Source organism: Lepisma saccharinum, chromosome 2 (assembly GCF_977018435.1).
Source record: "Lepisma saccharinum chromosome 2, izLepSacc3.1, whole genome shotgun sequence".
Taxonomy (NCBI): Eukaryota; Metazoa; Arthropoda; class Insecta; order Zygentoma; family Lepismatidae; genus Lepisma; species Lepisma saccharinum.
Window position 1 is genome coordinate 135804678 of NC_139230.1, and position 14718 is coordinate 135819395.

General features: G+C 37.8%; 2 protein-coding genes across 2 annotated transcripts; one reads left to right on the forward strand and one right to left on the reverse strand.

Moving 5' to 3' along the window:
- Window positions 1-4414: 4414 nt before the first annotated feature.
- Window positions 4415-6837, reverse strand: LOC145983659 (uncharacterized). The gene is made up of 2 exons (XM_083116718.1): window positions 6136-6837; window positions 4415-4588 (listed from the first exon to the last, which is right to left on the reverse strand). Exons 1-2 carry the CDS (start codon window positions 6835-6837, stop codon window positions 4415-4417), a joined length of 876 nt encoding a protein of 291 aa, XP_082972844.1.
- A 28-nt stretch (window positions 6838-6865) lies between these two features.
- LOC145983660 (uncharacterized) lies at window positions 6866-11143 on the forward strand. The gene is made up of 2 exons (XM_083116719.1): window positions 6866-7567; window positions 10973-11143. Exons 1-2 carry the CDS (start codon window positions 6866-6868, stop codon window positions 11141-11143), a joined length of 873 nt encoding a protein of 290 aa, XP_082972845.1.
- The last annotated feature ends 3575 nt before the right edge of the window (window positions 11144-14718 follow it).

Sequence of the window (14718 nt, forward strand, 5' to 3'; positions counted from 1 at the left end):
ATTCATATTCTGAATCATTAAATTTAACATGTACACATTCTTTCCCTCTATCAAAATTAGCAATAGCAACTCTCTGATACACAAAAGTGATCAACTGAAGGTTCTCATATTAAAAAAAAAATAACAAATCAGTATATGTAATAGGTTGTTTTTTTTGTGGGGGGGTTCAATGTACAACACAGGATGGTATATATGGTATCAATTATACATTGTTAACACACACATAAACATTATATGAAAATATTTTTATGCATTATTGGGCATAATCGTTTTTCTTTGGAAAACAGCTCTAAATCTCATTTTCAGAATAAATATTTATTTTTGGTACATTAAAATAACGTTTTTATTAATACATTATTTTAAAAATGTTATAAAACAGCAAAATGATTCAACTTTGGCATATTATGTGTTATAAAAGACAATTTTTTCCAAGTATAGGAACAAAAATACAACAAAATATTGTCAATTTTAATGACTAGCTCTACCAGTTATTCTCCTATAAGAGAAAAAAAACTATATAAAAATAATATACATGACTTAGTAAATAAAGTGAAGTAAAAATTAAACCTGGAATAAATTCATTGCAAGTGATTTCGATATATATATATATATATATATATATATATATATATATATATATATATATACACACACACGAGAATGATACAAGAGTTATTAGTGAGAAAAATGCATGTTAAATTAAAGATAATGTTATGTAATTTGATTGTAAAAAGTTGTTTATGTTTATGATGAAAAGGCCGAAACTTAATTTGAACAATTTAAAGCATATTATTGATTATTATAAAAAATAAACTCTTGTAGTTTTTGGGACGTTTTTCTCATATACATGTAAATAAAATTAATTTACAATTCATATTCTTATGCATAGTATTCCTTTTAGTATTATTGGTTCTTGAGTGCTTCTCCACTGTGTGCTCATACATTGTTCTTCAATTTTCTTGTGATGTACGGTTTTCGCTAGAGTTCCTTAATCAGTGCAAATATTGTATAATGCACATGGGTTCTTAACACAAAATACTATACTATGGACATAGTGTTTACATTTGAAAAATACAAATTTTAATATTGCACTTCATTATGTCTTATTTCATACCAGAATCCAGAATCAAACTAGCCAATGATCTTTACGCCTGAAAAGTCTGATTGCAGATTATGTAGATATAGATATATCTTAGCTTTTGAATCTTTATAGAAATGTGCAGGTATTCACCAATTGTTTTGCTGCAAACAGTTGCCATTACAGTTGCAGAATAAGTGATGTTTAGTTGTTTCTCCTTAGTTGCTTTGCTCTTGGGGTGTGCGTGTGTGTGTTGTTATGCATGCACTTATTGTGTGTAAGGGTGGATGAAACAGTTACTGAAATTTTTGGAAGATATTCTTATGAAATAATATAACATTATATGGACAAACACTGCTCTTCACATTTTTCTTTTGTATGTGACATAATTAGTACAGTGGTCATTTTTGCTTGCATTAAATATGTTTTAGATTTGAAATGTTTATGGAGTTGTTGCTCAAACTCAAGCTCCATATTGAAAATTGTTTTTTTTATAAGTGCTTTATTAACATCAATAAAGAATATATACAAAAATAAAAAACAATGCACAAAAAAATCCTCCTCCTTTCTCTTTTTTTGTACACATTTTTAAGATGGCAATCATAATGCTATGAGAGGCTTTATATCCATATTTTGAAAGCCATAATGCAAACCATAGTCTTTTATTGATTGATTGTGTTGGTGTTTTAAGTCCACTTTATGCACAGTAAGGCTAATCGTGACTGGACCTACAGTTTAAAGTGAGATCCGAACCACTGTGTGCCTCCACCAGGTATCGAACCTGGGACACCTTGATTACAAGGCAATGACGCTACCACTGTGCCATCAATTTACAGGTGATTCATTTTTCTAATGCATACTCCTACCAGAACCCCTGACTTCCTCAAAATACTATATGTTCTGAAAAATACACAATTCATACAAGTATAAATTTTTCAATAAATGTTACAAATTGTCAATTTTATTTGTATGGTCCAAGGAAAAAGAGAGTTATTCAAAGTGTAGTTGACAACTCTAAACACTTACTGTAATAGTAGTTTATATTTATAATTATTTAAATGAAAAGAGGTATCAGATGAAAGCTTACATCTCAGAGAATTTACTCACAATGACAATTTCTTAATGTGTAAAACCTTACACATGTCAAGATGGTCAGATTCATCTTACACTTTCTCCAACATCTCATGTTTTTATGTTTGCAATTGCATGCACACTCAATGAACTGTTTATACCACTTAAGAATGGTGGTGCTGTAGATGGTTGATGTTGATTTGGAAACAAACATGTTTCCAACTGATGATTGCACTGCAATACTACTTTTTGTTTCATGATAAGCAAACACATAGGAAGACTTCTCACTACATGAAGCTATTTTGACACTGAACTCGGTAACCCATGCCATGTCGTGAACTGCCATCTATTGGAAATTTAACTACACTTTCTCTAAGGTAATAAATACATTATTTGTTGTAAAGAAGCATTAACTATTTATACGTTGGTTATGATGTCGAGTTTAATTTGAATAACTCTCTATTTCAATTTAAAAGTTATATTGGATAATATAGTACCACAACTCAGGCCCGTAGCCAGGTAGGGGCCAGGCGGGGCTATGCCCCCCTGGCACTGCCGTCAGCCCCCCTTTGACATTAGGTAAAACTATTTTGTATAATTTTTTTGCAGTGAAGAGTGAAAATGTAGACAGCACATATTACTTCACAACTTTGGTGAAGGATAAATTCACATAACATGAACAGCAGCTATTATATTATTTATCTGTACCTTTGCTGCCCCTCTTGCGACCTCCCTTTTAGACAGAAATCTGTGACTTTGACGTCATCATGCAAATTCCCTCTGCATCTGCGTCAAAGGTCAACAGATCGCAAGTTTTGGGAACGAAGCGGAGTTTCATTGCTTCGGCCAGGGAAGAATATACTGTAGGCACTATGATTGAATATGTACATTTTTGTGTGATTATAAATATCTGTATCATCAAAAGTAGTATGGATTGTGTAGTAAGGGATGATTTCAATAGCAGTCAATTAACATTTCAAGCGAAGCGAAGTTTTTCTATATTTCTAAATTTTATGTAACTTTATGACCCCCCCATCCCCCAAACATGCACATAATTCACCTTCATTAAACACTGTTAAACTTTTGAAAAATGCCCTTTGTTTACAAAGCCCCCCTGATAACCTGTGAGCCCCCCTGGAGATCAATTCTAGCTACAGGCCTGCCACAACTACCATTGCCATATTACCAATTAAGGTAAAGTCAAATTAATTACATTACAAAGTCCAGTTTGATTGTGTGATGTTGAACTAATGTTTTTAGTTATGGGCGTATATCTTAATGGATGGAATAATGCTCTAAAATAACAGTCAAAAAATAAGTTTCTGAAACATCAGTTTGAAAACTTGAGCTTTTCGATGTAGATCATGCAATTTTTTCTTAATTAGCTGTCAACTTAACTTAGTGAAAATGAAAGCACATGAAGTTATGTATAAGTGGACAAAACATTAAAACAACATGTATAATACTATAAAAACTCAATTATCTTAATGTTTACAAAACACTGCTCATGACTATAGTACATTCACTGTACACACATATGGAAGAACTGTATGGGACACCCTTCATCTGCAGCTTGGTTAATGTTTTGACAAACAAAATAAGAACAATAATAATATTTCTGCAATACACTAGAAAACATTTTTGGTGCAATATGAAACCTTGACGTTAATCATACTACAATAAAAATTACAAAAGTTTTTCATGCTATGTAGCATGTGCCAAGTTCTACAACTTTTTCTGTTGGCTGCATAGATATGAAACTATTTGTTGAGATCAAATTAATTTGAAAGCAAGCACGAGAAAAACTATGGCTTTGAAACATAATTCAGTAATATATATTAAGTCAGAATCAAAAATGCATATTTTAACAAAAACAAGCTATAATGTACCCTTAAAGTAATTTATCAATATAATATCTGTTTGTGCAAGAGTTTGGATGAATTAAAATTAAAGTAGTTGCAAATGTGCACCTGAAAGGAATCAAGAAATAAGAAGCAGGTAAAACTTACTATTGAACATGACATACACACATACACCTGCAAAGCATCTGTGTTTCACATAATGATAACATATATGTTGAATTCATTGGGTTAAAAATGAAGAAACTGTTTCACATCTGAACATTATTTAACACCACAGTGATTCACGGGCAGCGTAACACCATTCAGACACAACTAATTGTGATATTATTGCACATTTTTGTTGGATGCATCAGTCCTTGCAGGAATCTATTGCACAAGCGCCATCTCCAACTTGTTATAATGCTCAGCTTCCTCGAGCTGTGCTACTGTCAAAATGTCCGAGTTTCTCCATGCTGCCTGCACGTGCATTGTTGTTTTTCTTCTGGGATGTACAGTACCAAGGTCTCTTGTCTGAGTTGTTGCTGTGAAGATGGATTGCAAGGTAGAGCAGAGGTGAATTTTGGACCTGATAAATGAGCTGAGTGACCAAGCAAACAAATAATCATACATGTATTGCTGAAAATTAATAATTTTTAAAATATTTCAGTGAGCACCACGCTGCCTGTGCGTGTAATGGCATTACGGAAAAAGCAGACATGGTGGTACAAAACCACACCACATTCATTTCATGAACAAAATAAAGCTATATATTATAAAAATATAAAGCAATCATTTCAGATGTTTAGCCAAATGTTCAGTGATGTGTAAAATGAGAAAAAAAAATATTGTTGCTGAAACATTAATACATTATTCATGGTGGTTGCGGTAAACGCGGTTTAAAATTACTTACGTGAAATTTAAAAGATTTCGTAATTCCACGTTGCACAATTTAATGGTTCAATCCTATTAATTTCGAAGATCCACTGTCTTCATTCACAAAAGGGTACGGCGTTTGAAGCGGAGATGGTACCGCGTCAGTACATTGTTTGTTCCCGGGCGGCGGTGGTTGCGATTTTTCCCATTCGGCAGCACTGGCGCGCGCATCTTGGTTTGCGTCGTCTGCTTCCTGTTGTCCGGTGGCGTTGCATGTTGGGGGTTGGGGGGCTGAGCCGTGTTGCTCGGTAATGTGCCGTTCCTGTTCCCCGCGTGGCTGGAGGGGGGTCGAGTATGCGCATAGCATCTTTTCTTTTTCAGGTCGGGGATCTTTCTGAGGACAGGGTGCCAAGTTGGGTGTGCTTGTCCATTGTCTAGGTTTAGTGCTGGTTTCTGCTGGATGATAGCATGGGTTTCTTTAATGGTGTTTTCTATGACAGAGCCGGTTGGGTGAAGTATGGATATGGAGGAGATGGTGTGGTTAGTGGAGTGGAGGTGTTGGGAGAGGCCTGATTTAGGTGTGTCGTTTTTGGAATCTTTTACATGTTCGTTAATCCGTTCTTGGACGGTGCGGATGGTTCTGCCAATGTAGGTGTTGTGGCATTGGCATGTGGTCTTGTAGACACCGGGGGATGAAAGTTTGGGTAGGTAGTATCTCTTGAAGTTTGGTAGTGCCCTTCCGATTTGGGATATGGGTTTGTGTGCTACTCGGATGTTGAAGGGTTTGAGGGCCTTGGCAAATTTTCCAGATGTGGTGGGGTGGTATGGAAAGGCGATCCATTTGGGTTTAGGATTTTGGTTCGGGTTATCTCTGTTTCTTGGATGTCTGAACTGGGTTTCTGTTTTTGCGCACCACATGGATAGTTGGCGCTCGGTGTAACCGTTGTTTAGGCCTATTTCCGTTACGCACGCTATTTCATCTTGCAGGTCATCTTCTGTGCAGCTGTGTGTGAAGGCTCTTCTGTAAAAGTTCATCCATACTCCAGCTTTCTGTTTTGGTGGGTGGTTGGATTTTGCATGGATATACTGGGTGCCCGAGCCTGGTTTCCTGTATACGGATGTGACGAACTTGTCTTGGAGTCGTCGGATGCTGAGGTCGAGAAAGTTGAGGCGGCCATTTTGTTCCCTTTCAACGGTGAAGTTTATGTTGGGATGTATGTTATTGAGGGCAGTTAGGAGAAGGGTTAGGTCCTCTTCCTGTTTGTAAATGACAATGGTGTCATCGGCATATCTTTTGTATCTTATGTGAGCAAACTCCGGTTGGGTGAGAATTGACTTCTCGGCCACATGCAGCACTATGTTGGATAGGGGTGCAGAAAGGGGGTTGCCCATCGCTAGGCCCCCTGTCTGGTGGAAGAAACTGTCCTCGAACTGGAAATAGTTGTGGGTGAGGCAGGCTTGTAGAAGGTAGCAGATTTCATCAGTTACAAATGGAGGCGTGTTATTGCTGAGTAGCCAAGTTCTGGTGGAGTCAAGTGCAAGGCTGATCGGGATGGAGGAGTACATGTCCACTACGTCTATGCTGGCTAGTTTGCAGTTGTCGGCTTTGACAAAAGAGGTGACAAATTCTTTTGCCTCGAGGCTGTTTTTTAGGCAGTAGGTGAGTTTGTCATTGTGGGCGGTCAGTTTCTGGAGGAGCCATTTGGTTAGGTGGACACTTGGTTGATTGAAGCCGGCCACTATGATTCTCAAGGGGGTTCCTGGTTTGTGAGTTTTTGGTATGCCATATGCACAGGGAAGGCTGGGGTGGGTGTTCCTTAGTTTCTTCTTTTCACTATCTTGAAGGAGGGCACAGTTATCTATGGCTCGGCGGATGGCTGTATTGTATCTGCTTGTGGGGTCACGTTTCAGCTTTTTGTACCCGTCAGAGTTTAGTTTTGCTTGCATTTTGTCACTGTATTGGCCTTTTCCCATTATGACGTAGGGTAATCAATACGTCATAATGGGAAAAGGCCAATACAGTGACAAAATGCAAGCAAAACTAAACTCTGACGGGTACAAAAAGCTGAAACGTGACCCCACAAGCAGATACAATACAGCCATCCGCCGAGCCATAGATAACTGTGCCCTCCTTCAAGATAGTGAAAAGAAGAAACTAAGGAACACCCACCCCAGCCTTCCCTGTGCATATGGCATACCAAAAACTCACAAACCAGGAACCCCCTTGAGAATCATAGTGGCCGGCTTCAATCAACCAAGTGTCCACCTAACCAAATGGCTCCTCCAGAAACTGACCGCCCACAATGACAAACTCACCTACTGCCTAAAAAACAGCCTCGAGGCAAAAGAATTTGTCACCTCTTTTGTCAAAGCCGACAACTGCAAACTAGCCAGCATAGACGTAGTGGACATGTACTCCTCCATCCCGATCAGCCTTGCACTTGACTCCACCAGAACTTGGCTACTCAGCAATAACACGCCTCCATTTGTAACTGATGAAATCTGCTACCTTCTACAAGCCTGCCTCACCCACAACTATTTCCAGTTCGAGGACAGTTTCTTCCACCAGACAGGGGGCCTAGCGATGGGCAACCCCCTTTCTGCACCCCTATCCAACATAGTGCTGCATGTGGCCGAGAAGTCAATTCTCACCCAACCGGAGTTTGCTCACATAAGATACAAAAGATATGCCGATGACACCATTGTCATTTACAAACAGGAAGAGGACCTAACCCTTCTCCTAACTGCCCTCAATAACATACATCCCAACATAAACTTCACCGTTGAAAGGGAACAAAATGGCCGCCTCAACTTTCTCGACCTCAGCATCCGACGACTCCAAGACAAGTTCGTCACATCCGTATACAGGAAACCAGGCTCGGGCACCCAGTATATCCATGCAAAATCCAACCACCCACCAAAACAGAAAGCTGGAGTATGGATGAACTTTTACAGAAGAGCCTTCACACACAGCTGCACAGAAGATGACCTGCAAGATGAAATAGCGTGCGTAACGGAAATAGGCCTAAACAACGGTTACACCGAGCGCCAACTATCCATGTGGTGCGCAAAAACAGAAACCCAGTTCAGACATCCAAGAAACAGAGATAACCCGAACCAAAATCCTAAACCCAAATGGATCGCCTTTCCATACCACCCCACCACATCTGGAAAATTTGCCAAGGCCCTCAAACCCTTCAACATCCGAGTAGCACACAAACCCATATCCCAAATCGGAAGGGCACTACCAAACTTCAAGAGATACTACCTACCCAAACTTTCATCCCCCGGTGTCTACAAGACCACATGCCAATGCCACAACACCTACATTGGCAGAACCATCCGCACCGTCCAAGAACGGATTAACGAACATGTAAAAGATTCCAAAAACGACACACCTAAATCAGGCCTCTCCCAACACCTCCACTCCACTAACCACACCATCTCCTCCATATCCATACTTCACCCAACCGGCTCTGTCATAGAAAACACCATTAAAGAAACCCATGCTATCATCCAGCAGAAACCAGCACTAAACCTAGACAATGGACAAGCACACCCAACTTGGCACCCTGTCCTCAGAAAGATCCCCGACCTGAAAAAGAAAAGATGCTATGCGCATACTCGACCCCCCTCCAGCCACGCGGGGAACAGGAACGGCACATTACCGAGCAACACGGCTCAGCCCCCCAACCCCCAACATGCAACGCCACCGGACAACAGGAAGCAGACGACGCAAACCAAGATGCGCGCGCCAGTGCTGCCGAACGGGAAAAATCGCAACCACCGCCGCCCGGGAACAAACAATGTACTGGCGCGGTACCATCTCCGCTTCAAACGCCGTACCCTTTTGTGAATGAAGACAGTGGATCTTCGAAATTAATAGGATTGAACCATTAAATTGTGCAACGCGGAATTACGAAATCTTTTAAATTTCACGTAAGTAATTAATACATTATGTGTGATTACATGTCAGTGAGCGCAATGCCACCCATGCATGCAATTACGTTTACGAAGGGAACGCGTGCACTGTGGTGTTAAATATAAATTAACACAACTCTAAAACTTGATTTAAGTCTTATTTGTACTCTGTCATTGTGAGCTTCACTGGAGAATAAAATGGTGTTATATTACATTATATTACAGTAACAATTTCACTTGTTAAAATCTTTGAAGTTTAGAGCATTTATTGTTTAGACTTTAAAATGCTATTTCAGTCATTATTTAACACCATGTAATTATCACAGTATACACAGACATTCAAATTGTACATGTAGTTTAAAGAACTGTAAAATGAAGTAACATTGCACAGAACTCGTTTATCAACCCTTCCGTTTCTTTCTATTGTATGAAATATTACAAGTATGCTCATGTAGACAAATCAAAATATACATGCATATATTGCATCCAACCATTTCAAACTTAAAATTTATATTTCTTAACAATCATCTGCACCTAAAATATATTTATAAACATAGACGTTAAAACTAAAATTCAGGTTGGGTATCTGATTTTTGGTAACTAAATTACATGAGCTGCAATTAATCACATAAACCACACATATTCACAGAGCACTGATTACAGTGATAATTTACTATTTAGAGTAAATCTTTTCTAACCTAGACATTTTTCAAAACATTACCAGAGAGCTCTTCTTGTTACGTTGAAGAGAGATCAGTTTCTCAGTGGCATATGCAGGGTTCCAAGTAATATGTTCATAATTTTTTTTTTTAATGTGGATAAAGAAAAAAAAATCAAGTTCTAATCTTATCAGGCAACTTAAATTTTACAAGAAAAATACTCTCATGAATATACGTAATGTTCAAGAAGCTTTGCACTGCACCATTCTAGAACAATCAGCTATATGTCTGCCAAACTAAATCAGTAAAATAAAAGTTTCCTTCTCTGAATTAGAACACTACCTGTAGAGCATATTCTAATGTAATGACAAAATTTATCTGAGACAGAAAAAGAAACAAATGTGAATGGTGAGTATTAAAATAAATAAATAATCTACACGTCACATGGAAAACTATTAGTATAGAATCCTTTTAGTGTGCGATTATTGTACTAAATTGTATTTCTAATAAAACTTTTCTTGTAAATAATAACATGATCCTATATTATATCCAATGACAAAAAATTATTATGCATAACAAGGTTGAAAAATCAATAAAATTACACAGAAGTCATAACTCCAGATACATTTTTGTTGATATGACATGGTTTGTTGAACATGACAAATTTTGCATTTTGAACTGCTATTATGTTTAAAGACAATAATAAAAAAATATATGTCTATAGTATATGTGACATAAAATAATTACAAACTTTGGTTGTTGCACTTTGTGTACATTCATCCAAAATGTGTCCTGCAGTTTATAATATTTTGAAAACCAAGGTTGCACTATATATTACAACAGAAAGGGAAAGAGAGAAGACATAAAGAGCTTTTATATATGAGGAAGTGCTGAAAAGTAATTCCTCCTATTTATTTTTTATGGTGTAAACCCATTTTGGATTTTGAGCAACCATGCATTGTACTCATCAGACTTTCCTGCTTCTCCATTCCAAGTTTGAAACTTCTATTGCCAGGGGGTGCTGAACTATAGTAAGGAAAATGGCAGCATGTAACCATACTATGTCTGTGTGCCTGAAGCAGCGTGCCATGATCGAGCTTCTAATGCAGAAAATGTGCCCCAATTGATATTCATCGGAGAATGAAGGCTTTTTATTGGGATGAATGTGTAGACGTCATTACCGTATGATGTTGGGCTGTTTGTGCTCATAATGAGAACCCCAGTCAAGAAACTCTCAATGTGCGAGACAAAAGAATGGAGTGAAAGGCTGCATATTGTAACTGATGAAGGCCATCGGAATCATGTCAATGAACTCATTAGAGAGAACCATCGCATAACCCAGGCAGAACTTGCAACCATGGGGTGAGTGCAGGCAATAATTGCAGATCTGGGACACCAAAAACTTTGTGCACTTTGGGTGCCTTGGAAGCTCACTCCTGACATGGAACAGAAGAGACTGGACATTAGCGAACCGTTGCTTCAGAACTACAAACTTGAAGGTGGTGCATTCTTAAACAATATTGTCACAGCTTAAGGAACACTTGAGAGGAGTTCACTTTGATTCTGGTGATGCAGTGCAAATAGAAGTGAGGTTGTTGCTCCATCATCAAGATCAACAATTCTACAGTGACGGCATTAAGAAACTGGTCTCTTGTTGGCAGACATGTGATGATTGGCAGAGTGATTATGTGGAAAAGTAATTGTGTTGATATGGACAAAAAAGTTATAGAAAGTTACCTGCATTTCTTACATTAAAATAAATTCAACCATTTTCCAATACAAATTAGGAGGCATGCCCTCATACAAATAAACTTTTGAATGAAATGTAATTTAAGTATTACCCTGCATACACCACATGTCAAAAAATGAAATTTTATGACACAAGAACACACAACATGACAACATTTGAATGCAATTAACCACAAGCACATCATCGATTTGGATTCATGATTAAGAGAAAATTCAGATTAGTGAACTAAAAACCCAATCAATCCATTTAAAATGTCTTGGGTCAATTATGTTTCAAAATATATCATTTCACAGAAGAGCCTTTACGTTGAAAGAAACAATTCACACTATCATGCAATGAAAAATCAAAGATGCAGTTTTATGAAATATATACAAAACCACTAGCAACTTCTGAACAAAAGGCCTCTGCTTCTTTCTCATGTGTAAAATATATGGAAGCATGACTAAAGTTCTTTGGTATATCAAGTAGTTTTGGTTTTGGTGCCATTGTGAACTGAAAAATCTTGACAAATATCATCAGGAGATTGGTCATGAAAAATTATTTGCATACATCATGCCTGCAAATTAAGAAGAAAAAGGGAAACAATTAAACAAGCAGATTTAAATAAATAAAACCGTTAAAAAAATAATAATAAAAATAATAAATGCTAAAAAAGAAACAAAATTGCAGAATAAGAAAAGTTACATTAAAAGCAAAGCACACTCACACAGACATGCCATTGTATTCTCAATATCAACAACAAGTGAATATGATCCATATTGATACATATGACATGTAACACATAAAAAAAGATGCATGATGAATAGAGCACAGATTTGAAGGTACTAAAACTGTACAAATATGCAGGCAAAAAAGAACAAAAAATTTGCAAGAAAAATAATAGGCATTAAAAAAAAAGAATTACTTTTTAATATTGTGGGTAAGTAAAATTCTAAAATTAAAAATTTCTCATCCAAAATTTAATCCTTTCATAAAATTAATGACTGGTTATGTATGAAGATTGAAGATCTTCACTTTAAAATAAATAAATATTATATATTTACACATTTTTATTTAATTAAAAAACAGAGAAATTTAATTGTTTTATATACCTAGGTATATAATTCTGAAATCATGGAGAGTAATAGTGTATAACTGCTTCTGGCTACTACACAGTTATAAAATGTTAATTTTTCTTTTTAGAAAAAATACTCTGAAATAAAAAAATAACTGCAGGACTGTAAAGCAAAAGTTACTTATCATTTGAAAATGTCATTCATTTTCTTGTTTGGACTAGTATTTATATTTATTCACACACAGAGATGGCTTTTCCCTCACACATGGAAAGATTCAAGATTATGGCCAGAGAAGTCAACATTTATACTTTTATTAATTGAGGTTATGAAACTTTTAGCCATAATTGGTGGGAGAATTTCTTCTCAAACCACCAGGGAAAATTATGAAAAATGTCAGTGGTGTGATTCCATTGTTGTAGCACTAAATAAGGTGCACACAAACAAGTTTTCACATTTGATACAATATTCACTGATTTATGCACTTATGATCAAAATTGGTACTAGCAGGTGAAATAGGCAATTTTAGGCAGAACAGAATTTACATGTGGTGATTAATGTACCTTGAAACACACTGCTACTCCAAAAGCTTTTACTCACTGGAATAAAATTAGCATTTAGGACAAAAATTAAGTATCTAATGATAACCATACTTAGGAGAGACATTTCATTTCTGCCATTCCATAAATATCTCTCTTCTTCTTTGAACATGTGTCCCGGGTTTGATATCCAGTGGAGGCACATAGTGATTCGGATTCCACTTTAAACCCGATTAGCCTTACTGTGCACAAAGTGAACTTAAAACACCAACTCAAACTCAAAACTCTGTGAACATGCAACCAGGCCACAAAATATCAACATTTCTCTTTTGTGTTTGGTAAGTGTTTACTGTCTCCTACTTCACTTATTAAGGGTCAGTCAGTGGAAAACAGGCTACCTCGTATATCTCCATGTGTAGATGCCGGGGCTCCATGAAACTCCTGCCACTGGAAGGGGGTTCAGTTGTTGCCCGGTAGATGGCAGTCATGTCACAGGCTTGTGTGAAGCAGTGCGAGTGTGAGTGGTGTGAAGTGCAAACGTGCAGGGACTTGCCATCTGGCATATCATGGAGGCTGGTAAGTAATTGCATTAAGCAGTCATGCGTTTCCTGGTGGCGGAAGACACTAGTAAGCGAGACATTCACAGTTGAATTGCAGCAGTGTATGGGGAACATAGTTTATCTCTATCAAGGGTGAAGGAGTGGAATTGGAGGTTTCGTGAAGGAAGAACATCACTGCAGGATGATCCATGACCTGGACCATCTGTCACTGTCACAAATGATGACCTCATCCAACGTGTGATTGACAGTGTACAGTGGAGCATATTGCACAGACCACAGGGGCAAATCAAGGCACGGTGTTTAACATTATGAAACACTGCCTCCAGTATCAGAAGGTGCACACACAGTGGGTTCACAATAATCTGATTGCAGAACAAAAGCTGTTTCACATGGGAATGGCACTAGAGATGCTCCTTCGATACAACCAGGAAGGCAGCGATTTTCTCTGTTGAATTGTCATAGGGGAGGAGTTTGTGTGCCATCTGTATGAATCAGAAACCAAGCGGCAAAGTCAGCAGTGGAAGCACCCCCACTCGCCACCACCAAAGTAATTGAAGGCTATGCAGAGTTCCCATGGTCATGTGCTCCTCACATTGTTCTTTGAGCACAAGGGGATCCTGCTTGTCGAATTTTGTGAGAAAGGTGCAACTGTTACTAGCGTGCACTGTACAGAAATTTTGATGTGCCTGTGTCAGTCCATCAAATCCAAGAGACCAAGTGTGCTGTCACATGGGGTGATGTTATTACATGATAATGCACAGCTGCATACAGCCAATGTTGTCTGCGGACCTGTTACACAAATTTCGGTTGGAAATACTCCAGCACCCACCTAATAACCCAGACATGTCCACATGTGATTATGCCATCTTTTGGTGAGCTGAAATGGGCACTGCGTGGTTGCTGGTTCAACTTGGATGCTCGGGTGAAGGATGCAGTGAGTGATTGGTTGTTGCAGAAACCACCCACCTTCTACAGGGCTGTCATTGACCTACTGCCAGAACAGTGGGACAAATGCTTCAACGTCTATGGGGGTTACTTTAAGATGAGGACATAGTTTAATAATTACAATGTACGTGGGTGACACTAGAAGTTTTCAGATGTGGCAACACTGATTGCAGCAATACATTGTCTCTAGGATATGTTGAATTTAGTAGTCTGTGAAGTGTGATAATGCTGCAGAATTTATAGTTGTTAATTGTTGTGTGCCAGAAATTAGTCAATTATTGTCGTGTGTGTACAGTAAAATGGATTTAACACGGGGGCACTTCAGAGCAATGATTTTTTACGATTTTCGAGCAGGTTTAACGCATCAGCAATGTTATGAAAGGTTCCGAAATGCATTTCAGGAGGAAGCCCCATGCCGTGCGACTGTGT

Coding starts and splice junctions, on each gene's coding strand:
- LOC145983659 (XM_083116718.1), bottom strand. CDS start 6,837: ATGGGAAAAGGCCAATACAGTGACAAAATGCAAGCAAAACTAAACTCT. Junction 4,589..6,135: donor GATATGCCGATGACACCATT/GTCATTTACAAA, acceptor TTGGTCACTCAG/CTCATTTATCAGGTCCAAAA.
- LOC145983660 (XM_083116719.1), top strand. CDS start 6,866: ATGGGAAAAGGCCAATACAGTGACAAAATGCAAGCAAAACTAAACTCT. Junction 7,568..10,972: donor GATATGCCGATGACACCATT/GTCATTTACAAA, acceptor ATATTGTCACAG/CTTAAGGAACACTTGAGAGG.